Genomic DNA, 25,235 nt, shown 5'->3' with positions numbered 1-25,235 from the left:
CTCCCCCCGTGCTCCCCCATCCATCCCAAGCTTTGGTTTTCTGCATGGTCACAGCTTAGCCACAATAACACCAAGCTGTGGGCTCTTTTACATCAGGAACCCAGATTTTATTACCTGAGCATAAAATACCTGGGACAAGCTGTTACTTCAGGGCTATGGCTACTGAGCCTCACCTGAATGTCAAAGCAGTAACAAAAGGAAACAACCTTTTTTGACAGCAGGGAAGGGAAAAAACAACTTTCACTGGCTGATCTCTGAAACAAATATTTCCAAGAGCAAAAGCAAACCCAGCTGGCTTCCAAACACACAAATTAAAGTGACTAACGAAGAATTTCCCCCTGCTGCATTTCTGACCCGTCCTAGTCTTTGTTATCAGCATCCCTGAGCTAAATGGCTACCCCTTATCATGGATCCCACATTAACTAAGGGTTTCAGGGAAAGGAACACACCCACCTGAGCAGCAGCAATAATACATCAGGGATCTCGACCTTTTGCTCCCCCCTCCTCAGCTGTACCAGATCAGTGCCACGATGATGCACACGTGTGGGAAAGCACAAGCACGCCCTGCTTTCCTCATCTGCTCATTCCCCACCCTCCCTCTCCTTTCATTCTCACTTTATTTCTCTGCTCTGGTAGTTTCCCCCTGCCTAGCTGTCCACCGAATTCCAGCTCTTCCCTTTATCTTTCTGTGCATCCCACTTCTCAGCACTCCATTCTGGAGGCTCTCTGGACACCTACCCCACATTATCTCATACTCAGAAACACCTGGCATGCCACACCTGCCCAGGAAATAATAGAATTGAGCCTCAATATTTTACATATTACCTAAAGACACAAGTTACATATCTCATGTGAAGTAGCCCTGGGCATCTCCAGTCTGTTGTCACTCCCAGGCAGATGTGCACATCACAGCACCACCAGTAGCTCTTGTTTGTCAAAGAAACTGAGGCAAAGTGACCATTAAAGAAATTGGGTTGATGAATAGGGATCTAGTCCCAGGGAAGTAATGCTGTGACAGTTCAGAAGACAGGCTGAATGGTATTAATATAGCACACCCTGTGTTACAAAAGACACTGGCCCAAATTCTCCTCTCGGAGTTTCAGATTCACTAGGGCATCTCTCCGTGCAAATGTCACCAAAAGCAAAATATGGTTTTGTTGGTTTACAAGCCCGTTTGAAGCCTTTAACAACAACTCTCTTTCCCTGATGTGAGCTATTTTACTGACCTACAGCTTCATCTCCATCCTGCTGATGGCTGAGAAACTTCCCATTTTGCAAAGGGGCTTTATATTACACACAGGGCAAGGGAGAGTTACCCCATTGACCTGAATGGCCCAGGTTTGCAAAGTCCTCCCCAGGAAGGAATAATTTAGGTACCTACCCATTTGGTGAGCCCAAGCTGTGCTCAGCAAGATACCTCAAAGGGGGGTTGGTACAGTCAGACAGCAGATGAGTGGGAGCAGGCAGAACAGCACAGGGCTGCAAAGCAGTTCACACCATGCAAAAGTTCTTTGTCCTTTCCAGCTGGATAGCGGGGCACACAATGCACCTGAAGGTGAACTGCAGTGTCTGAGATGTAGATTAGGGACATAAACCCAGTGGTAATGGTATGAGCTGGGTGGTGGTATCCAATAGGTCTTGGAATGATAAATAAATCAATAGCCAGAAAAATGAGGTTCAGCTGAAGTGCTGGGTTTTCTTTAACCTACAGAATGACGGAGGCTGAAAAGGACATCCTTTCTCTGTGCCTCTTCAGAGCCATCCTGCTCAAGCTAATACTAATCTAGGTGTTTCTAGATGGTGATATTTTTTATCTTTTCTAAAGGGAAGTTACTTGCTATGCAATTTTCTAAGGTTCTTCTCAAAAGCAGGTCCCACCACACCACACAGACCAGGCTCAGCGAGAGCAAAGGCTTTCCCACGCTCACAGCCAGACCCCAACAATTCACCATCCAAAGAGTGAGGAGGATGCTCCTAGCTCAGGTTTTCTCCCCTCTGTACACGAAGAGGACCATGGACATTTCAGCCCGGTCCTGTGCTTGGCGCTAAGCAGCGCACAGGGCAGGCTCCCACCGCTGGCAGCCTGGTCAAAGGTTGGTGGGCAGGATGCCCACGGCAGTGCCCCTGGTCCCTCCCGTCTGTTTGCTCGCCAACAGGGACAGGAGCGGCGACAGAAGCCGCTGGTGGCGAGGGGACACAGGGAACGAGTCCCCCCCAGCAACACAGCCTACCCCGGGCAGAGCCCCACGCCACCGCCCGCTGCCGGGTGAGCGGCACCGGGGCTGCACTGCAGACCGCGAGACCCGCCGGGGATGACATCAGCGCTGCCACGACCGGGCGAGGAGCGGGGCCGGGGGGGGATGGAACCTCGGCTGGGGCTGGTTCGCGGATACAGCGACAGCGCAACCCCTTCCCTCCACCCGCCCCGAGCATCCCGCTGCATCCCCCGGGGGAAATAGGGGGGATCGGGTACCCTCTCGGCGGGCACAACCCCATCGTTCCCGGAGAAGGCAGAGCCCCCCTGCCCCGCCGCTGTCTCCGTGCCGTGCCGAGCCGTGCGGTACCGTGCGGGCAGGTGCAGCCGCCGCCCGCGCCCCCCCGCCTCGCCCTGCCCTTACCCGGGGCGGCGCAGTCGGCGCACGCCGTGTTCCCCGGCCGCTGGAGCAGCTCCACCAGCGCCTTCCTGCTCCTCTCCTTCGCCATGGGGCCGGCGGCTCGGTGCGGGCTCCGCCGCGGCTGGGCGAGCTTCACGGTGCGGAGCGGGGGGCGCTGGCGAGGCGGGCGGCGCGCCCGGGCTGCTCCATGCGGCCCCGCTCGCCCCGCGCAAGGTGAACGGGCCGCGCCGCCGCCGGGAGGGGACGCGCCGGGGCGGGTCCTGCCCTGACGCCTCCGAGCCTCGCCGCTGCCGTTGCTGCCGCCGCCGGTGCTGCTGCTGCCGCCACCGCCGGAGCCGCCCGCCCGGGCACGGTGCCGGTTCCGCCTTCCGCCGGGCCCGGGGGGCTGGCGGCTCCCTGAGCCGCTCGCCCGCGACCTCCAGCGGCCGCTCCTCACCGGGGAGCCCCGTTCCCGTGGGGGTTCCCCACCATCAGGACATCCCAGCCCCCACGGGTGTCCCCAGCGTCCAAGCGATCCCTTCCCAGGTTTAATTCGGGGTGCCCGGCGAGGGGATGCTCACTCCCATGGGCTGGGAGCTGGCGTGGCAGTGGGGAATATGGGGGCCAGGAGGTTGCAGCTTGCAGCCCCCCAGCCCTTGCTGGATAGGGTCTCACTTCTCCAGCACATTGGTGGGTCCAAGAGCAGTGCTTTGGGGGCATTTCTTTAGATTAGCATCGTTAGGGGATACTCATAAGTGCTTAACTGGTACCCACCCACACTCCAGAACGTTCCTCCTTCACCACCACCTTCCGTGTCTGCATCTCAGCAGGACTATCCCCCAAGCATCTTCTTGCACTTTTCACACCCCTCCATGATGTCAAGGGAGTATTGGTGGACAAAACACCCCAAGGACAGGGGCAGAATTCCCCCTACCATTGTGGCTGTGTTTCCTGTCACCTACAGGACAAGGCTCCTGTCCTTGCTTTACCAGCTAAGAACAAGAGGCTGACCTAGGGTGGTGATGAGGGAAGCCTTTGGCTGAGGAGGGGTTCAGAGCTGTGCCTCATGGGCTGCTGCCCTAACCCCTGCTGAAACCTTCCTCTCAGGAATGGGTCACAGGCGTCTGCAATGGTGCTATGGCTTACCTATGGTTCATACAGCTCTGCTTAAAGGCTTTTGGTTTAGCAAAGAAAGTCCCCCATTCAAATGGTCCATCTCTGCTTCCTCCAACAAAGCAGAGCACCTTCCTGCAGGCTCAGCTCATGTCATTTGGTCCTACAACCATAATGGATGTGAGCAGAACTCAGGGAACTCTTTGTGGGAGACAATATCATACACCCTTAAACACGGGCAAAATCATGGTCTGGTACATTTCCAACGCCCCTCTTGCCTAGCAGACATTTTCCTAAATGACCTTTGTGCTGTCAGACAAGGGACTGTAACTGAGTTGATTTCTGACTGGTTTAAATGAATGTCAGTGTTCCTTGCTGACGCTACACAGCATTACGCGTCATGCTGGAGTTTGCTGGTTTTACACATGCAGGCTGATGAGGTCTGGAAACTCATTCCTGTGCTAACCAAAGGCATAAAATCCCATACATGGGCTTTTTGTGGAGAAGCTGAGCTGCTGCATCCAGACCCTCACTTTCTCCAACTTCCAAGCCACTAATCCTAACCCAGAACAGAGCACTGACTTCTACCATCCACTGAGTAACACCAGCTCAGCACAGTATCTTAGCCCTAATCCTCCACACCCGTGCTATATTCAAGCTTGTCAGTGTAAATGCTTACAGGATCAGAGCTAAGTCCAGGTTACGTTATGTTTGCATTTGCACTCCAGCTTTTCCAGAACATGCACTTGCTGAATTCTTCATGCAATAGCCAGGATGCTGCACATCATCATGAGCTAACCAAGAGCGGAGGCTGGGAGGAGGGAAGGGCACTGGTTTTTAAGTCTCTGTTTAGCTTTCCATTAAGACTTATTGATTCTCTTTAATTTTTTGTTCTGCTGGTTGCTAGGCAATCTCTGTCTCTCCTCCATGTGCTGGAAGCCAGGGCTGCAGACAGGAATTTATATCTTGTAATAAAATCAAATATAACAGAGCCTGTTGTCAGTGATGAGGGGAGTGTTTCATAAAGGACAGACAGAGCAGGAGAACAGGGCCAGCAAGGGTTGATCAACAGTGGTTCTCAGAACTGAAGTCCCATGACAATTACTTTAGACTTCACACTGGGAAACAAGCAGCCCAGTGGGTGGAGGGGATGTGGAGACAGAGGGAGAAAAGTTGGAACTAAATGAGCCAAAATCAAAGACAAACTTTAGTTCAGTGGAATATCAAGGGCTTGGTTCAATCTCACGTGTACAAGGGTAACTCCACAGATTCACTCCCGGTTTATCCAAGGTTAAGAGGTTGGGTGTTGCTCCAGAGTCAGCCAGCAGTGTTGATCCAGGGCAGGCAGCGAGGCTATCCTGATGGACACTGGCTCCTAAAGACTGTGATTCCTGGTGTAGAGCAGGGACAGCATCAGAGTTTTCCCTGCCACTAAGGGTAAAGAGGAAGATTGCCCTGGCAGGGCTGGTGCAGACTCCCGGGAAGCTGATGGGCATCACTGCTCAGCCTTGTCCGTGTCAGACTGTTCCTGCCTGCGTCTGCAGGAGCCAACACCTCATCTGAGCTTTCCCCCGCATTTTTCCTGTGGGTATGACCTATCAGGGAATGCTTAGTGAATTTGCCCCTACTTCTTGCGAAGTCTTTGGCCAAACTCTCTGGAGACCGGTTGTGACTGTCAATACATCACCCTCATTCAGATGCTTTCTGTCTCCCCACTGCTAAGTGACTTGTTAAGCCTGATATGAATTTATATACATATGTATATAAATACTTACATATTTATGTGTGAAATGTGCTTGTTTGCAAACATGCACACTTTCAACTCAGTCTTTTCTAGATCGCAAGGTTGTTGCCTTAGAAACGGATGTTATTAATGCGCTCTCCCGAGGTGCTAAGTACGGTGGCAGCAAGGGCAGCCTCTGGAAATGCCAGACTGAGGTCAGGGCAAAGGATGCTCAGAAATTCCTGGAAATCTTTTCATCATTTTTGTGGTGATGCTCTGAAAACGCACAGACACAACTACACGTTCTCCTTGCCCTTCCGTATTAGCTCCTTTCACCTGACATTGGCTTGGTTTGTTAGGAAAGAGCTGTTTACACTGGGTTTTAGTTAATTTTGCAGCCCCGGCCCTGAAATGGCTAAATCAGTGTCACAAGCATGCAAGTAAAAAGGTGTTAAACTCAACCCTTTATGTGACCTGGGAGTGTGTTCACAGCGTAACATGGGGAAGCATCACAAATCCCTGTGTGAATAGCAAACCTTAACAGAAATATCAATAATTCACTCCACTGCAACTGCATTCAAGCAAAACTCTCTGCAGTAGTGCATACACCAGGCTGGGTCCTTTAGGCTTCCTCAGCACCACATGGGAGGCAGGTCTTGCAGCTGGAGATGTGTATGAACAAGCCATAGCACTGACCACCCGCACCCGCGCTAAAGCAGCCAGGTTTTGTTGCAGTGGGGTTTCCTGTCCTGTTCAAAACAAGAGAAAAAAATAAGAAAAGAAAAAGAAACCAACATCCTAGAAATATATATACTATATATATGTGTGTATATCTTATTTTCTGGGTTATCCAGTTAAATTAAGAGTGGCTACAGCTCGGAGGGAGGAATGCCACAGAGCAGAGAGCTCAGAGCAGGGTGTTTAAAACCTCTTAAACTGAGAACCTGACACGGATGCCAACTTTCTCTGATTCTGAGCAAATTGCTTTGGTTTGGACCCTGTGAGATTTTTCTCCCATAGAACAGGGAAAAGCACACTCACTGCCTCTGCATGGTTAGGATGTGCTAGTCAAGTTGAAGAGGATGATGCAAGAGAAAATGATGTGAGGGTGCAGCAATAACAGACTGAAGTCTGGGTCTGCAGAGCTGCTCTGCACCTGCACCAGCCCTCAAAGAAGAAAAGGTGCCGTGCAGCTCTAAAAGTGTCTCGTTGTGGAGTTCTTTGCAGATCAGGCTTTCATTACATTTGCATAGTGGTTAATTCTGTTGCAGTGTTACCAGTGTAGAAAAAGGGAAGTCCTTTACTCCCATGATTTGACAGCCGTGCAGGTAACATCACACACACCAGATCACAGTGAGCGAGAAGAAATGGGGAGAATGGGGGACAAGAAGAGGGTGCAGAGCAAAATCTCTCTGCTGATTGACTTACACACCAGTTTTTATAGGCTTCCGCAGCCTCCTAGAGCTGAGAACTGCTCTCTCACAGCAGCATCACAGCAAAAAGGAAAGTAGCTCCAACCACTTTTCTGATCCTGTCCACCATGTGCTCAGGATGTCCTTTCAGTTTCTTTTCTGGCCAGGCTCGCTGCAGCAGTGGGCTGGTTTCGGCATTGGTATGTGGTCACAAGGACTGCTTAGTCACTGGTGGAGTGCTTGGGAGCCAAGAGACATCCTAGAGAGCGAGGGGATAATTGATAGCTTGAGGACGTTGGATATTTGTACATCTGCTCCACGCACACAGGGAAAGCTCAACACAAGAAAAACCATGCTGCAACAGTCCTGTTGTACTGAACCCATTACATACGATGTAAATCTGATGTGGACGGGGCAGCTGGGGGAATTGGCTCCGTAGCAGCCACCAGGCACCCGACTGGAGCTCTGCTGAATTCTACAGCCTAATGACAGGCTCCCTTCTGCTCTCTGAGAAGATGAAATTAGGCCAATGAAGTCAGTAACTCACCTACACCAGTGAGAGACCACTGCTTTTAGCACTGTCCTTGATTAATACTAATTAAAAGACTTAGGCCTGGGGAAGCTCTGTATGGAGGAAGCCAACATGTGTGAAGAGTTTCATACGTCAGGGTATCAGCTCCTCCAAGAAAAGTCAAAGTAATTATTCAGAGCAGGCCATCATCAATTCAGTCTGAGTCAGAGGCAGCAGCACGACAGGTTCGACGTGCAAACCACAGGGCAAGCACTTATCATGGAAATTGCTTTTGTTCAGTTCCAATAATTTAATCTCTTCCTGGCTCAAATGGCTCATCCTTCCAGGAACAGCTTGGAGACATTCAAGCAGGAGACTGGACTGCATGATGTCTTGTTGCAGGGTGGAGATGGAAGCAGCCCAGCTAACTGCTGCCTACTTTGGCGGTCCTGGGAAGCAGTGGCTGCTCCTGCCAGGGGTCCAGTGCAGAGAATATGACAGGGATGCAGTAGGCAGGACCATAGGAGAGAGGGGCTGAAGCCTAGCACATTGATTCTGATCTGGAAGTCTCTGCAGCAAAGCCTGAGTCCCTCAGAAAGAAGGCAAACCATTTCCAAAGGGCACAGAATCAAAAACAGTGCAAGTATAGGTTCCCACAGTCAGTCTTGTATCATGGGCTGCTGCCTTCAGCTGCCGGTCCAGCTCAGACATTCTGAGACCACATCACTTTCTGTAACATTGCTCAGCTGTGATTTGAATAAAGCATTAGATGGAAACAAAGCTGTGGTTTTTTCTCTAGAAAGAGATTAGAAATGATGGCCTGAAGGAAGATGCTGAACAGCTGGAGATGGAATTTGATCCTCCCCCAGTTAACTCTGTCCATAGAAAGCTGAGGACCATGTCCTACCCTTCCTTTGGCTGCTGGTGGGATTGTTTGGATGTCACTGCCTGCCTCCTAAAAGCTCCCATAACACTGAGATGTAGATCATGCTGCTCACTTATTTGTTTATTTCAACATGCTTTGCCAAAGAAAAATCAGCAAAGAATTAATTAACAGCAATTATTCCTAGCAACAACAGAGCAGCTCTGCTCCAGAAGCCATGAAAACAACATCATGAGACCCCTGTGGCCAAAAAGCCTTTATAAACAGGTGCAAAAATAAACAATTTTATAGCAGGCTATAAAAAGAGCCCAAGCCAGGCTGGGGAATGGCAGAGGAACAGCCATTTTGACGGCTGAGTTGGAGCATCCACCCAGGTGACATTCGTGAAGGAGCTTTAATAAACAAACCAGAGCAGAAGCACCAACCGGAGTCAAAGTGCCAGCAGAACCAGGTTATTGCTGCAATAGAAGGTTTACTATACCCGTCACTCTGTGTTATTAGTGCTGCTAAAGTGATTTACTGTCTAAGTCAGTCCGACCTATTAGAGCTGTGATCTAAAATACTAGCCAGCTCCAGTTTCAGTGATAAACATCACCCCCCTGCCTATTACTTGCTAAAAGAAGCTGAAATAAAGCCATCAATCCAGCTATCTCTCTGCTCAAATGAGTCCTTCTAGCTGGCACCATCACACCTGCAAGTCTCCTGCCGTGCACACAGAAGGGATGGATGTAGATGTTCCAGACATGCTCTCAATTTTCACCCATGTTTCTTTTTCAGCAGCCAGTGAACTCAGCATTTCTGTCCCTTTGACCCAAACTCGCACATCTCCTATTGCCGAAGCCCTGCAGTGACCCAGTTCCTGTTACATCTCTGTGCTGCACATGCATACTCTGAGCATCTCCCCACGCAAGGAGGCCAGGATGCAATCTCCCGCCAGAGATGTTCACCTCTGTGCTGCACCCTAGGACGTGGCAGTGGCCAGTCCCATTTCTCTGCCAGGCTCTGCAGCACAGTTTAAGGAGGGCGGAACTAAACCAAAACCCACACTCCATTCACCTGTACCATTCACACAGATTGTTAACACCTGATCCATGGTATTGCTTGTGCTCTCCCATACAGATACAGGCCTGCATGGACCCAGTACATGTATTCCTTTAGATCAGACAAATCTGAATGCACAGAGAGAAGGACACACACTTATGCTACCTTAGCAACTGCTCTGAGCATGCTCACACATGCCAGAGATGTGCCAGACAACAGGCAAAGCTCACAGCCTGTGCTCTGTAAGGGCTGGGTTGCAGCCATGGGTGGTGAGGACTGAGGTAAAGACAGCTTGCTAAATCCATGGGTTAAAGTCAGCACAAGGTAACTCCCACATCCACACTAAAGACCAAAATCTGAGGGAGGGAGCCCCAGCAATGAAAGCAACCAGCCTCATTACACCCCTGGGATTTCCTATTTGGTGCTTGTTCATGGGGCTGTGAAGGTTCAGTTAGCAGTAAGGAGTTTTGCTCCTGCTTGGTTCAGCATACTGAGTTACTGGCAGTTTTCTCAGCACTGATCTGATCCTCAGCTTCTGTCCAGTTCCTGAGTGGCAGCAAGAAAATGTTTTCCCGTTTGGGTCTGCCTGTCCAAAACCCCAGTTTCCTCAGTGTGCTGAAATCCTTCTGACCATCCAGCAACCATGGGGCTGTCAGAGCAACCCAGAGGGAAAAGCCCTGTCCAGATTGGCAGCTCCTCGAAGCAGGCTGCAGCACACAGCATTGCATCAAATCCTCAGAGCAGTCCTGAGTGTCCCAGATTCTGTACTGCAATTGTTCTCCTACCTTGCCCAGAGAGATTCAGTGCTTCCAAACCCTGCTGAAGCCCAGAACATGATCTGATAACAGAGAAATATAAACTAAGCAAACAACACCAGGCCTGACTCCCTTGCAGAGCACCTTCTCCTATGCCAGTGCCTTCCCTCCCTGCTATCTTTGATTATCAGCTCTGCAAGCAAGATCAGAACCAGGTGTGTGAGGAGTTTCTTGCTGGGCAGGGCTTGCTAGCAGTGAGGAAACTAGAAATCCTCCAGAAATCAGAGCTGTCAGCTCCTAGAAGGTTACTAAAAAGGGCTCAGTTGTTCAAAGGGGCTGCAGAAGCATCCCTCACTGTCTGCTTCTTAAAAGCATGAAGGTGAAGTTAAAAGCCTGGGCCATTCTGGGAAGTCTCCTTGATTTCTTCACCTCCTGCTCTCTTTTTGAGGCTACTTTCCACTATTCTGCTATCAGTTTGCCATGATTCCTAAGGACCTGAACAGAAAAGCATCTACAATACTGAGTGGTTTAAGGTACTACTCATTACCAGGCAGCACGACACACAGCCAGACAGGCCACAACATCCCTCCCACATCAACAGGATCCTACCTTGCTTTGTGTGGGAGCTGGGAAAGACACAGCTTCACCTCCCACCAGAGGCTGGGAAGCATTGGACAGTAAGAGCTGGATTCAGCCCACCAGATTCAATGCACCTGAACTGCTTTACACTCAGAGAAATAACTGTAGCCTTTGTTGGGCTATATGGTGAATGCCAGGCTTGTCTGGGGTGTTTTTCATTCAGCCAAGCCCAGCAGGAATCAGCAAGCATAAGATTGACGCACCTGCTAATGCAAGTCCCAAGATCCCCTGGAATAGTGGGAATAAACAATCCAATGGTGAAACAGTCTGTCCGGTGCTAGAGAGCACAAATGTCAGAATCCCTAGGAAGAGCCATAAAAACCTGTCCCTGTATCATCACCAGTCCCAGGAAACAAAAAATGTGTCAAGGTTTATCGTCCTCTGCACACATGCATTAGACTTCTAGATGACTTTCTATGAAGCTCCTATTTTGAGCAGTGATCAATTATGCATTTCAAGCCATATGGCACCTTCCTTCCAGAAGGAAGGCATTTTGTCTTGAAATCTCTAAGCTAGAAAATCTGCTGCATCCTGATGGAAATGCAACATTGTCAGCTAGTCACAGAATCATTAAGAGAAAAAAAGAGAACCAGAATAAGATTAATCAGACATCCAATTTCCATTGAAATATCCTGGATGGGGAAATGGACTCTTGCATGTGCCCTCCCAAATGTCCTTTTTAATTCCTTTTTAATTAATCTGAGTTAAAGCTTTGATTTTTGAGGGAAATCTGATACAATATGCAACATTCTGAATTTAGCAGAAGGATCTCTTCCACAAGTGATCTCCTCCAGGCCAAAAAGTACATAAAGTCCTATGGGGTCACTGCATACATTACTAGAAATGGCTGCACTCTTGCATACTAGCAGAAGCATCATTCCCTTCCCAGGAATCATGGGTAAGAAATGTAGAAACATACTGCTCTCCAGTGGAACCAGAACACTAAAGGCACTTTTCAGATCCTACAGCAACAAGTGATGCTATAGATGCTTTCAGTACAGGGAGCAGGCTGCTCATTCTCTCACAGCCTCATATGTCCCAGGTTTAGCTCCTGCAGCTTGGTGGAAGTGGCACTGCCTCCCGCTGCTCTCCAAGCCTGCTTGGAGCAGGAGAACAGCAGGGTGGAATTCAGGAGGTGCTCTAACTGACCCTAGTTCCTTCCCACCGGGCTGGTTAAGCCTAACCTACAAAAGCAACAGTAAGTAAAAGCTGTTTTGATTGCTACCACAAAGGGCAGTTACTCACCAAAGGCCAGCAAATCTGTGGTCTGCAAAGGAAACAAAGTGGGTGACTACTCACCCAACATCATGCCCAGCTGCAAGGGCTTCCATGGCCTGGAAGCAAGCAGAACAAACTGGGAAGAATGCTCTGGAAGGGGACCAAGCCTGAAGGCCAGCTGATCCTGCCTGTAGCTGTGCATAACCTCAAACATTCGCTTTATGGGTGCAGAGATGCAACCTTTCTGCTACACCAGGTATCCCACTTCCTGGTGGCAGATGAGGCAACAATCCTTCCTTAGCATGGAGGCACAAGCCCATTGTGCTTCTACAAAGGACTTTGGACCATGGCCCACTTCCAGCAAGCACAGGAGGCTCTCTTTGTATAAGCTTTTCTACAAAAGAACACCCAGAGCTTTGGAAATGTTTATTAAGCCCTTTCTTCCTTGTTCTGCAGGTCATTGCAGTTGTTTGGAGAGACACCCATAGCTCAAGGTCTCCCAGGAAGACATAATGACGGTTAGCTCGCAGCAATGTTCTCTCTGTAAATAACTGCAGTGATCAAAGTTAAGCTCTTTGTGGTTGAATGGATTCTAATCTGAGCAAAGAAAGGGCTAATGTGTGGGCAAGGCACTCCTAAATGCCAAACATGCAAAGCTCTGCTGATCTGGAACCCTCTGGGGACTCCCTGGAACAGGAGGCCAAGCAGCAGGATACCTAGAGTTGGTACGAACAAGGTTTTGCTGGAGAAAAGCTGCAGGAAAATTGTAACCCCCTCACTTATAGATTTCTATTACTGTGTTAATAGCTTACATAGATCTTTACTATAACAGTCAACACTTTCTCCTGCTTTGGGCTATCCCTTCCACACCTGCACAATTACATCCAGGCTGGCACTTCACACATCACTCCCACCTGAACCTTATTTTTCAACTCTTTGCGCATCTTCAACTCCCAGTGTCTGTCAGCAGGTGGTGCTTGGGGGCAGCAGTGGCGCAGGCAGCACACAGGCAGGCTTCTCTCACAAAGACTGATGGAGGTCTGTAGGACTTACCTCGCTCCTGGTGTCACACACAGCAGAGAGGCTCATCTGCACCAAGCAGCTCCATGAAGAAATCTATGTCACTGACAAAGGGCCTCCCCTGTAGTGCAGATGCCTCGGCTCAGCGTTTTCAGAATACAGATTTTCTCAAATTGGTGGCAGGCTGCTGGAGGGGTTCCTCCTTGATATAGCAACAGCAAAAATAACTATAGACTTACAGCTTTCCTCTGGCTTATACACTGCTGCCATTTTAAAGGAGCACAAACCTGGATACCACAAGCAAAACCAAAATAAATAGGGTTTAAATGGAAAGGCTTTTATTAGCGATATGTATGTTGGCAGGAATAAATTGAAGCACATTCTGGGACTTTTCTTCTCCCACATGACTCTGGTGTGATGCGGACTTGTCCCATATAGCAAGTTGGGAAAATTGTTTGACCGCAGGTTCTTCACTGATTAAAGACTTGTTTATCCATCACTTCTGTTGCATTAGATCTCAACTGAGACCAGCTGATGGCCCTCACCAGCTCTGAGCTCACCCTACGGCTCCACTAAACATATTCTGTTCTCAAGCTAATTCCCTACAGCCAAGAAATGCGTGCCTCTGCCAGTTCCCTGAGCTTTTGACTACCCCTTGTCCTGGCATAAAGGTGACAGCTGTGAGCCTTACTGACAGTGCTGGGAGGCAGGACACAATACGCCCATGGATCTGGATGGGATGAAGATGTTCTCTTTGGGTTGGTGAAAGGTACAAAACTGTCACCCCAGTGTTTCCAGTTACTAATTCTGTTATTTGTGAAGGATGAAGCGTGCTCTGGCCATTTTGGTGGCTCAGCAGCACAGTCAGTCTGGGCTACACAGGGTCCTGCTGGCTATGTCACTGTAACACTACAGAGGGACTCCAAGCCTACAAGTAGGACAAAGCACTTTTCACTTGAGCATGCCATGAAGTTTTTTTGAAACTGTTTTTCCCCCAACATTCCCCCCTGCAGCAGGTCCAAAATCTGGGCCTTGGTCAGCACAGGGTCCCCAGTGGTCCCTCCTTCAGTGTGTGGTCCAAGACATCTCATTTAATGGCAGCTATCACTCCAGCTTAACAGTCAAAATTCAATCACTCAAGACAAACTTCACCCCTTTTACTTTATAACAACCTGGAGATGAGAGTTAGTATCAATTGCCTCAGGAAAAACACACAATTCATGCAGTAGCTGTTTGGCCAAATGACGGTGCAGAGCAACATCCAAAAGATGAAACTACCACTGACAATAGCCCGGACTACTCCACAACCCCTGGTGGTGGTTCTTTCATACCTATCAGGATTCACTTCACCTTGTAATATTCAGGGAGCACAGAAGCATGAAATTTGATTTCTTTCTTCTGAAGATGCTGGAGATTATTTTAATTCTTACTTGGTATCACTGAAAGAAAGCTCTTGTTCAGTGGTTTAATATAATGTCTTTTAATATCTGTTTCAGCAATAAAATCTCTGCTTTCTTTTCTGTAAGTGTACTAATCTTACCAAAGGACATAATTTAAACAGTAGAATGAAGCAGAATAAAAATAGGCAGCTGCGCACGAAGAATCTTTTCAAGCAGGAACCTGCTCCGAACTATGTGCAGAGTGTTCAATTAGATTAGACCCCAACAACAATTCAAATTCCAGCTCTGACCATCAATATGAAGAGCAGAAAATGTTCTTTTACCCTTTCCTGGACCTCTGTGTGAACAGATGCACAGTGGAAAGAAGCAAAAGCAGTAATAGCAGACAGCAGGAAAGGTGAGATACATCAAACAGGGGACACCAAATAAAGGAGAAAATGTGGGAGAAGTGCCTTGGCAAACAGTGTGTGTATTGCTGTCTGCAGGCCCTGACCCTAAAGCTTGTTGCTGGAGAGCCAGATACAGAGAGAGAGAAATGATATACTGGGTTAAAAAAAAGAGAGAAAAAAACCTGCAAGCAGGAGGAACAGGGCAGGGGATAGTGGAAAATACATCCAGAGAATTTACAAATTTATAGTCTGCTTGAAACATATTCCTTGGGGGCTAAAAGGCCACACTGTTTTAGCTTGAACTCAGTATTAATATTAGAGATCTTAAAGACATTCTCTGACCTGATTGCTCATCTACTGTATGGCCTGCTGCATTACCTGCTTTATGTATGGGTGCAGCTACCTGTCCTGGAAAGAAATACTGTATTTCTTAGATAGCTAAGTCTTGATCTACCCTGGGTTTTGACATAAAACATTTGCTTTTAAAATCCCATTTACGTGGGAGAGAGACACAAATAAATACCAGTTACTGAGATAAATAAATACAATTCCTGTCTCCACACTGATGTCACTATAAAGATATTGAAACAAACCCACATATGGCAGCTCTACTCAAAGAAACAAATATATTCATTATGAAAGATTTCAGCTAAATGAAGTCAGGTGAAGTTAGTTACTGTTGGCTTGGCAAATAAAAGCAGAATCACTTCCTGACTGGTGTCTGAAACTAGAAATAGTCTCCCAACAACAATGAAGGTTAAAAGACTGAAAGAAAACCCCTCGCCCCAGCACCCAAGAACACTATAGCAGGGTGAGACGGAAATTACCCCAAAGATGGGGATAAATACCAGTATATAATAAAAAGCAATCACAAGTGCAACAGTTTTATTTCCACCTGAAAAGTAACTGCTGTAAGCACATTAGTAATGTCCATATAAGATTAATCTGTAGTTCGACATCTACACGATAAAGGGGTTTGTTTTGTCTTTTTAAAGTAAGAGTTCACCGTTTTTAGAGACATGGAGAACACTGCAGGCAATAACTGTTTTCTCCAGGTTCTTATGGATCTTTAAAAGTAGGCTAGAGAAATTAAAAGGGAGAAAAAATCCCTGAAGAAAGCAGACAAAGGCAGTACTTTTGCTCATCTTTTTAAAAAATAATCTTATTTTAGGAAAATTAGACCTTGAAAAAGGTTCCTTCAGGAAACACGTCCTATTGCACTATGAACAGAATGTACAATATGTACTACATTAAGAGTTATGCCTTCCATACATGAGGAGTAAAGCTGTCCATCTCCATCAGAACTTTTCACGTTTTTCTTCTGATTTCTCATCTATCAGGTCTTTAAATCCCAATTTTTCCAGTGGTTCATTAGCCATAAGTTGCCTATGTTAAAAAACAAGAAAACAACATTTTTCATAACAGAGCCTATAACCCAGAGAAGAGCACCATTTTCTATTTAATTCAGTATTATTCATTTTCTATTTCATTTAGTATTATTTACTCTAAAGAAAGCCCAGGTATCCATACAGAGTGACTAATGCTTGGCAAAGCCTTAGAAGCTTCAGTTTTCAGGGATACTTCTTTTTTCCTTAACAGCAGCTTTCCAATTAAATGTGTTGTTTCTTGATTTTCGATACTGAATACGAGTTTCCTCAGAAACTGTCCTGGCTCTTGGCTATCTCTAATTAAGAGACTTAAAGATAATTAGAGACTTAATTAAGGTCTTCCTAAAACTCTACCCAAATTTGTGCCATTTACCAGATATTTAAGTGGATGTGGCTTAGAACAGCATTCGTGATACTGCTCTACTTTGCTGTAGTGATTTTCAAACAGGTTTTGATTTGCAGCCCTCCTCATCACCAATCCATGCAGCGTGTGCAAGTCCTTGTATTTAAGTGCATTTAATAACGCCCTCTGTGCATTTCCCAATGAGCTCCCTGACTCAGCACTGTGCAGGAAGCTCCGCAAAGCAATGCAAGGCCAGAAACATCCCTTGAAAAGCAATACTTTTTTCACTTCAACTGAGGAACAAGTTAAACTTTTCACTTACAAATATAGCTAGGAAAGTAATAATAATAAAAAAGCTTCACACTGAGAAAGCTGGCTGTGCAGTTGTTCCATTAGCCCATCGGACAGCTACACAACACATCAAAACCAAGCCAAGCAAACTGCTGAAGCCACCAAGGGCACCTGTTTCTTACAAGGCCACAAAGCTCCTCCCGCATGAATGGGTTTCCGTCCCCTCCCCGCGGCTCCCCCGCCCCGCTTGTACCTCTCCATACGGCACTCCAGGTAGGCCATGGCGCGGTGTCGGCAGGCACCGCTCTCGTAGCCGCTGTCGCGGAGGCACTCCATGAACCGCTCCTTGAAGGCGCTGCACTCCCCTGGAAGAGACAGCGAGGGCTGCGTTACCGCCGGCTGCGGGCGGCGGAACCGGCACCACGGCCCCCCCACCCCACGGCGCTGAGGGGAAGCGGCGCGGGAAAGAGGCCGGGCGCTAGGCCGCAGGGAGGCCAGGCCTCCGTCACCGCACCGAAATGATCCAGCGGGAAGGCGCCCTTGTCCGGCGGCCGCGGCTTGAAGCTTTTGCTGCTGAAGTTCATAGCAGTGGACATGTCGCCGGAGGGGGGGAACGGGCCGGGAGGAGATGCCTCCCGTCACTCGCTCGGCACCGGGGGCAACCGAACACCGAGCGGCGCCAGAGCGCCGAGCGCATCGAGCGGGGCACATGACCGCCAGCGCTCCGCAAAGGGGCAGGGCCGCGCCGCTATGGAAACGGCGTGGGCATTGCTATGGCAACCGGAGCGCCTCGCTCTGGGGAGGGGGGTGTCGCCACGGTAACGTGATAGGAGTGATGTCACTGCTGCGGGCCGCGGCCGCCGGTCACCATGGAGACGCCGCCGCTGCCCGCCGTGATGGGCTCGGCCGCTGGGGTCGGTGCCCCCGCGATGGGGGGTTCGGGTCGGTGGCGTTCCCGCTGCGCTGCCGCAGCTCCCGCATACAGGGCTCGATCAGCTGCTGCTGCTAAGAAATAAACCGGTTTCTCCTCATAAAAACCTTGTTACGATCCTCATTCAGCTCAGAACTCTCTGAATGGGAGGGGTGAGAGCCATGGTTGTGGGCAGCCAGCCTGCTGAGGGGCAGGGAAACATGGCTGGTCCTCTTGCGTTTGGTCATTTGGAGATGAAGGGAGAAAGCGAGCCCGGGGTCAGCAGCGCAGTTTATACAGGATCCAGCCCTGACAAAGCTGCTCCTGGTTCCACCCAGAAGTGTGTGGTCAGGGTCCCTTCACCCACAACTGCTGAGCACTGGGTCTAGACTTAAAAACACACGGTTTGAGGACCCAGCTCTGGCTGGAGGTGTGATCCGAGAGCCCTGGGCATCAGCACATGGCTGAGGCACCCCCAGGAGGCAGCATCAACTTTCCTTAGAACTCCAGCGGGATTTTGGAAGAGCCATCCCTATCCCGCTGCACTGACCTGAGCTCCAGCAGACGTGATTGCTCATCCCTCATTAATCCGCACGGGTTAACATCCTTGCACTGACCTGATGGACAGCACCGAGTTATTTTATGCCTCCTACAAGCAACGTGGGAGCAGATGGCTTCCCATCACACAGCAAGACAAGAGGTCATTGACAGATGCTGGGGAAACAGTGAGCTTCCAAACCTCAGGACAGAGAACCAAGAAAAACACCCCTTTTGCCTGCAGGTTTGCAGCACGCTCTCTGCAGAGCCTCAGACCTCATCCTGAAAGGAGGATGAGAAATAGCATTAATTTAACCCACCCGAGTGCTAACTGTGGATGACGCTGCCAGAGCCTCTTTTCTTCTTTGCCCATGGCTGCAATTGGTGTTTTAAGTTGATTTTCTTTTAATTAAATTATTGAGATAAGTAGAATTCGAGGCTGGAGGGGGTGGGGAGAGGGAGAAACATCTGCAATTGCTAAGGACAGCCATTATGGAAATATTACCTGCAGGCCCATTGAAAGTGCATTTTGTTTATGCTTTGATTGCTTTCTTATTACAGTATTGAAATTGTAAATGGAAAACTACACCAGGTTCTATTACACAAGCAACTGGTTTACACAGCCTGAAATATAAGGTTTTATTTATTATTATGTTTTCAGGGCTGTGAACAATAGATGTTTTTTATTATACGGTAAATAGCACTTTTCCACTTGACTTCATTATAACACTTAACAGTAAAAGGGAGATACTCCTTTTTCAGAAACACATGCAGCAAACTGTCTCCCAGATCTTAGAAGACTGGGCAGCAGAGAAGCAGCTTTGTTTTATCTGGACAAGTTTAACTGAAGTGTTAAGGCACTTGATTTTAGCAAACTGACCAAATTATGTTCCTTAGTTCCTGGCATAGTGGTTGACTTTCTGATTCCCTGTGTGATGAAGGAAGAAACCAAAGGATAGAGATATTCAGGGATCCCACAGTGGAATTATTCCCAAACAGACTACAACAATCCTTTCCACTTCTGTTTAATATCTTAATCAATGATCTGGGCAAGGGGATCAAGTGCACCCTCAGTGAGCTCAGAGATGACACCAAGTTGGGCAGAAGTGTCGATCTGCTGGAGGCTAGGAAGGCTCTACAGAGGGATCTGGACAGGCTGGATTTATGGGCCAAGGCCAGCTGTATGAGGTTCACCAAGGCTCAGTGCTGGGTCCTGCACTTGGGTCACAACCACCCCATGCAACACTACAGGCTTGGACAAGCGGGACTGAAAGCTGCTCAGTGGAAAAGGTCCTAGGGATGCTGGTCAACAGCAGCTGAACACAAGCCAGCAGTGTGCTGGTGGACAAGTGGACAAGTGCCCAGGTGGACAAGAAGCCCATTGACATCTTGGCATGTATCAGAAATAGTGTGGCCAGCAGGACCAGGGCAGTGATTGTCCCCCTGTACTGGGCACTGGTGAGGCTGCACCTCAACTCATGTTCAGTTTTGGGCCTCTCACCACAAGAGAGAAACTGAAGTACTGGAGCATGTCCATAGAAGGACAGTGAAGCTGGTGAAGGGCCTGGAGCACAAGTCTGATGAGGAATGGCTGAGGGAACTGGTGGTGTTTTGCCTGGAGGAAAGGAGGCTGAGGGGAGATCTTACCACTTTCTACAACTATGTGAAAGTATAGGACAAGAGGAAACAGCTTCAAGTTGAGCAAGCAGAAGTTTAGGTTGGATATTAGGAAAAACTTCACCAGAAGGTTTGTCAAGCACTGGACCAGGCTGCCCAGGGAAGTGGTGGAGTCACCATCTCCGGAGGGATTTAAAAGATGTGTAGATGTGGCACTTACGGACATGGTTTAGTGCTGGACCTGGCAGGGCTGGGTCAATGGTTGGACTTGATCTTAAGGTTTTTTTCCATCCTAAAGGACTCTATGATTCTATGCAAAGGCCTTCTGTATTATATTATATTCAAATGCTTTGATTACTTATCATAAATTCCATGTCTTTCGTTGGAGTCTTAAACTTTGTAGTTACCCAAATTCAGGTCAGGTATAGTAGCAGGTGTTTGGTTATGCTTACTTAATGTTTTTACTGCAAATGTCAGTTGTATCTTCTAGAGTTTCCTGTAAAGGTACAGTTTGTCTTAGACTCTAATACATGTGCTTTAGCAGTTTAGTATGTATTTTTCCCAAGGAGATCAAATGAACCCCCATTAGATAATCAGCGCGAAGAAAAAACATCATTTGAGGCTTAAGCCAACCAGTTCCAGGAGAAGTCAGTAAAAACAGTGCCACAAAGAGCAGTGCCACAAACAGCGAATTAAATGCTCTTCACATATTATCTTTCAAAGAAGTGAGAGACTTTCACAGCACCAGAGAAATCTGAAATAGCTGCTTCAGTAAAAGGGTGCCCATTGCACAAGAGAGATCAGATAATCCGTGAAGCATGCAGCGTTTTACAGTATTCACAGGATGGAGTCCTGAGCCCTTTCCAAACATTAGAAGGCTCCCCAAACTAGGGAAAACCTGGGATCTTCCCCTTTCAAGTTACACAGCTGAATAGTTAAAAAAAGAGAACAAAAATCCTTTGCTTGAATCAGCACTGTTAGTCATTAATTATGGAGTGAGGAGTCATTAATTATGGATTACAGTAACATTTAAGAAATGTTTGCCCTTTTGCAATGTTGTCAGATCACACTGAAAACTTACTGTGCTTATCCATCAGTTGAACAAATGTACCTTCAGAAGGAGTCTTTACACACTTAGCATTACTTTTGGAAGTGCCAAAGTGAATAATACATCAGGGCAGAACCTTTATTCTTTTATATAGGCAGGGTAAACTCCAGGATGTTCATTACTTTCTCTCTCTCATGGCGTGTCTCTGAAGAGCCTACAGATTCGAATTATCAGGTAGTTAATTTGAAAATAATTTATAGACAAGCCATGAAAGGCTTTGAGTGAAGTACATGGGGATTTTGTAGCTTGACTTGGGGTAGCTGTAAGAAATTAATCAGTTGAACAAGACCAAGCACATTCAGACACTGGAATTTGTGCCCTTGAGACTGCTGTTCCCAGCCCAGGCACAGAACACACCTCAGAGAAACATCCTTCCAGGATCACTCATCCCTATGCCTCACCCTCGCACAGCAAGCATGCCGCCAGCTCTTACATAAGGTCTCTTGCTACATCACTGCCACAGGCTGTTGTAAATCATTTTTCTCCCTTTTAGTTCAGGTTCCTAGACAAGCAAAAATGCAGAATATTGCTAGAATAGTCTGGGGAATGGGGATTTCTGTTGTGGATGATTAATGAAAAATTAATGTTTTGCACTTACAGGGAAATCGTAGTTTCATGCCAGTAAGGTCAGGGCCTTAATATGTTATGAGCTCTACAAAGATGTACAGAATGATAGCTCATTTTCTGTTAAGACTGAGCCAAAACCTCATCAGGTTAGAGGGGAATGTGGTAGAAATAGTAACACTGCGCTGAAAGCCAAAGCAAACTTCTTTCTTACGTTGTGGGTTGCAATTCTGGTATATCTAAATCCACATCTCTTATCTACATCAAGACAGGGAGTCCAAAAGTAAGATGCCAGGACCCTGGCTGTACTGATACGTACCAACTATCATGGTAATTCATGGTATGTCATGGTATGTCCCAAATTGCCCTTGGATTAATATGATTTCTGCAATACTGTGTTGAGACAGACTGAAGCTAGAGACCCAAGAAAATCCTTGGAGCTATGTCAAGGCACTTGATCTGTTCAGCCATAGTTTGAAAATAAATTCTTTATAACCTTACCTCCTCAGTACTAACTTCCCAGGTCAGGCTGCCTTGGCTTGCTGGCTGAAGTGTGGGGCCTGGAAGAGTATTTTTATAGATACGCCTATTATAAAGTACATTACCAGCACCAAATCCCAGGATCTCCATATATTTTATCACCAAGTGAGACTCATGAAGGAATGACATCTATTCGGTCAAGAACAAGGCTTTTAAAAGCAACAAAGTTCTTGAGAATGGTTTGTGGCTAAAAGGCACGAATGCTTAACAGGAGAGGGAAATACTGTCACCTTAGGCTCTGCACAGAGACAATGCACTAGTCCCCTGCATAGATACTGTATTTTCTTCTCCCAGTGACCAGGCCCATCACATACAATCTTTCAGCTCAGAATATGGAAAAAAAAACAAAGAATCTTTCACTGGAATTTTGCAGTGAAATAATGGGGTTTTTTTAAAGTATATTTTCAGAGTCTTCTCACAGTAGATGTGCATCACACACTGATTTGACAGATAAATGAAAGACAATCCAGTACAAGTTGTTTGTACCAAAATGAGCATAGCAAACACTTGAGATAGTGATCACCGTAGTGATCCTGTAGAAATACTAATCTCCAGGATGGGAAGAAGCAGGCGTAATCCAATAAAACGATCCCATAATTATGAAAAAGTGAAAGAGGTCAGAGTCAGAAAGCTTTTGATTCCTTTTCGCATTGGCATTTTTCAAGGTGAGCAAAATCCATTAGCAAGGAGCAGCTTGAGTTTTAATGCATCTGAGTCTTTAAGAATGTTAATGTTTAATAGGGTGTGCTCATGTTTTATATATCCCTGATAACAATGCATGGGCTGATAGGCATCTCCTGAGGTTGTAAATCAGTAGCAGAGCCTTGCAAGGCACACAAGCACTTGCTGTTCACTCTCCTGGTTTATTATGTTATCAGAACTCATTGACTGAATTATGGCCTTATAACAGCTCTTTCTCAGCATTATCCTACTGTTACTGTAGCATTATTAACCTGTGTCCCAGTAGAAGATTATATATCCTTCTCCAGATGAGCACACAGAAGTTAGATGACTCTGTGGCTGTTTAATATACAGGCTCATTTCTAGGAGGAACTGAATTATTTCCCTGAGCTATGCCCACAAAGTCGCTTACCTGAAGATGATATCAGTTCTGGTTTGGGCTGGTAGAAAGACAAAGACTTTTGTCTTTGGGAGCGGGGAGCAACATTTTCTCCATTAGTATTCAGCTGGCCCCATGAAGGGTTTTTCATTACTCTTACTGTACGTTATAAAGTCTCAAGAGTCTCAGTGGACACACCATTTGCTCAGACAAGAGTCTGGCACAAGAGGATATTCTTAGAAATGTCTGGGACAAGAGGGTGCAGACCAGGACTCCATAGTTGTGCAGCAAATTATGATATGGACATGACCATCCATTGCCCTCCTTTCTCTGTCCACCCTGCCTAGTTCTTTTCTGCACAAGACAATTCCCCTGGGAAAAGCTCCACTCCTGATAACAAGCCTTGGAGAGCAGGTGGATGTGCAGGCACCTTTTTCATGTCAATCTAGTTAGAGTTTATTAATTCCCCTTGCCTTCGGCTAATGTACTTTTATTAATAAATAATCATCATTTTTCCATCCGTGGAGCCCACGCCTGGGAGCCTTGCAGGATTCTCGGAAAAGTATTTATTAAAACTAAAGATTTCTAAAGGGTAGAACAGCAGCACGGCCCAATAATCTGACAGAATCTGCAACTGGGGGGCAAAATATCCCCACTTGAGAATATGTGATAGAGCATCAGATTGGCTTCTTCCCCCCAGAGCCACCATTTAAAACTGCGGCCTCCTGTTCATGATCATTTCTGCTATGTTGTCATACCCCAAGGATGCAAAAGGCTCTTGGGGAGCTGTTGCCTGGGCACGCAGGCTCTTGCAGGACCATGCCCTGGCATGGTGCATGACTCAGTTCACCTGCAGTGCCAGGGCTGTTGCTGTGTGCTCCTCCTGGCAATAGCTCTGCAATTGCTGCCCAGGCAGTCACTGTCCTCCATCCTCTGCCTGGGCACCTGCAGAGCCTGACCCTGGCTTCTCCCAGGTTACAAAGATCCAGGATCTCTTTCCCAATCTAGGGAGAAAGATTGCCTGGACAGGACAGGGCTTCTCCTGCTGGATTGCATGCCTCTGCTCGTAAACAGGCAGGACAGACAGGAAAGAGTCATCACCAGACTCAGAAACAATGATGGACATCCAGGCACACAGTCCTCCGGACAGTGAACTGCGAAATAGAGGCTGAAGTGTTTTCAGGGTCATTTTGGGATTGTTGGTAGAGGATTTTGGGGACAAAGATCAACACAGCATCAGCAGTGAAAACACTGTGTTGCTCAAAGAGGTGATTTTACTGGGGTGGCAGGAAAACAAACAGAATCAGAGCTGTCACCTATAAGCAGACCTACTCCCATCTGCAGTCTGAACTAGCACATATTCATGTCACCATCATTCCCACTCCTCCTTGGCCAGCCTTGTCTTCCCTGAGGTCTCCCTTGCCAGCTGTCCCTTGAGCCATGCATTACTGGGGGCTTTCCCTCCCATGTCCTGCTTCTTTCCCAAGGAAGGAAGTCAATACGAAACAAAGATGTTATAACAGGATCCATATATAAACAAGAGTCAATATAGATTTCAGTATCATAAGGTACAGCATACAGCAACAGCAAGTACAGTCGTAAATAAGCTTTTCGGAAATAGTAAACTGCTTGTCCCCCAGATACATCAGTCCATCAGAGACAGACAATGCAGTAGCAGAAAGAGGATGCAAAGGAAGATGGCAAAAAGCCTGAGACACATCCAAAGAAATCCTGGGCATGTCCAAGGGCAATAGCCTGCATAATGCATGGAGGTTTGGTGCCCAGTATTTTGGAAAGGACAAGGCATTCTTGGGAAGGAATCACCAAGGAAGCTTACATCACCAGTGGTCCAGCTGAGTCCTGTGACCTGGCATCCTGACAGCAATCCAGCACGGTCCCTTAATTCTGTGCCTGAAATCACATATACCACAACATGTCCACAACACAGATTTTCACTGGAAAACAAACACCTTGTCCCAGTGTTGTAAATGAAATAAGAGCTCCAGATTAAGATAATCCATGTTTCAGAATAAAATAGGGTGCTTTCTTTGGCAGAAAAATAAAATACATCTGGTGTAAATGGAAGTAAACAAGACCTTAGGCTCCTTTTCTCCATGTAAAGCCACTTCCCCAGAAGGTGTGTTCAGATGATGCTATAAAGGGACCCCAAGATGCTCAT

At 47.4% G+C, this 25,235-nt stretch overlaps 2 protein-coding genes across 3 annotated transcripts in view; both read right to left on the bottom strand.

Moving 5' to 3' along the window:
* ADAP1 (ArfGAP with dual PH domains 1) overlaps positions 1-2,703 on the bottom strand; it is a gene marked incomplete at both ends in the record, with an annotated part of 58,664 nt that extends 55,961 nt beyond the window's left edge. Inside the window, one exon of the mRNA XM_080619874.1 lies at positions 2,619-2,703. Coding sequence (XP_080476000.1) covers positions 2,619-2,703 — 85 coding nt within the window. The remainder of the gene's footprint in view (positions 1-2,618) is intronic.
* Positions 2,704-14,088: 11,385 nt separating this feature from the next.
* COX19 (cytochrome c oxidase assembly factor COX19) lies at positions 14,089-17,414 on the bottom strand. 2 transcript variants are annotated; one of them, XM_080619562.1, is made up of 3 exons: positions 17,235-17,414; positions 16,903-17,085; positions 14,089-16,084 (listed from the first exon to the last, which is right to left on the bottom strand). In XM_080619562.1, the coding sequence occupies exons 1-3, from the start codon at positions 17,314-17,316 to the stop codon at positions 16,035-16,037; spliced, it is 315 nt and encodes a 104-aa protein (XP_080475688.1). In that variant the 5' UTR covers positions 17,317-17,414; the 3' UTR covers positions 14,089-16,034. The 2 variants fall into 2 exon arrangements, with proteins under 2 accessions (XP_080475688.1, XP_080475689.1); XM_080619563.1 differs by having other exon boundaries at positions 16,974-17,085.
* Positions 17,415-25,235: the final 7,821 nt, after the last annotated feature.

This window comes from Psittacula echo (genome assembly GCF_963264785.1).
Source record: "Psittacula echo genome assembly, chromosome: 5".
NCBI classification, from domain to species: Eukaryota; Metazoa; Chordata; class Aves; order Psittaciformes; family Psittacidae; genus Psittacula; species Psittacula echo.
This window is presented reverse-complemented; position numbering and strand designations above follow the sequence as displayed.

Coding starts and splice junctions, on each gene's coding strand:
- COX19 (XM_080619562.1), bottom strand. CDS start 17,316: ATGTCCACTGCTATGAACTTCAGCAGCAAAAGCTTCAAGCCGCGGCCG. Junction 17,086..17,234: donor CTTCCCGCTGGATCATTTCG/GTGCGGTGACGG, acceptor TGTCTCTTCCAG/GGGAGTGCAGCGCCTTCAAG. Junction 16,085..16,902: donor GGGAGGAGCTTTGTGGCCTT/GTAAGAAACAGG, acceptor TTTTTAACATAG/GCAACTTATGGCTAATGAAC.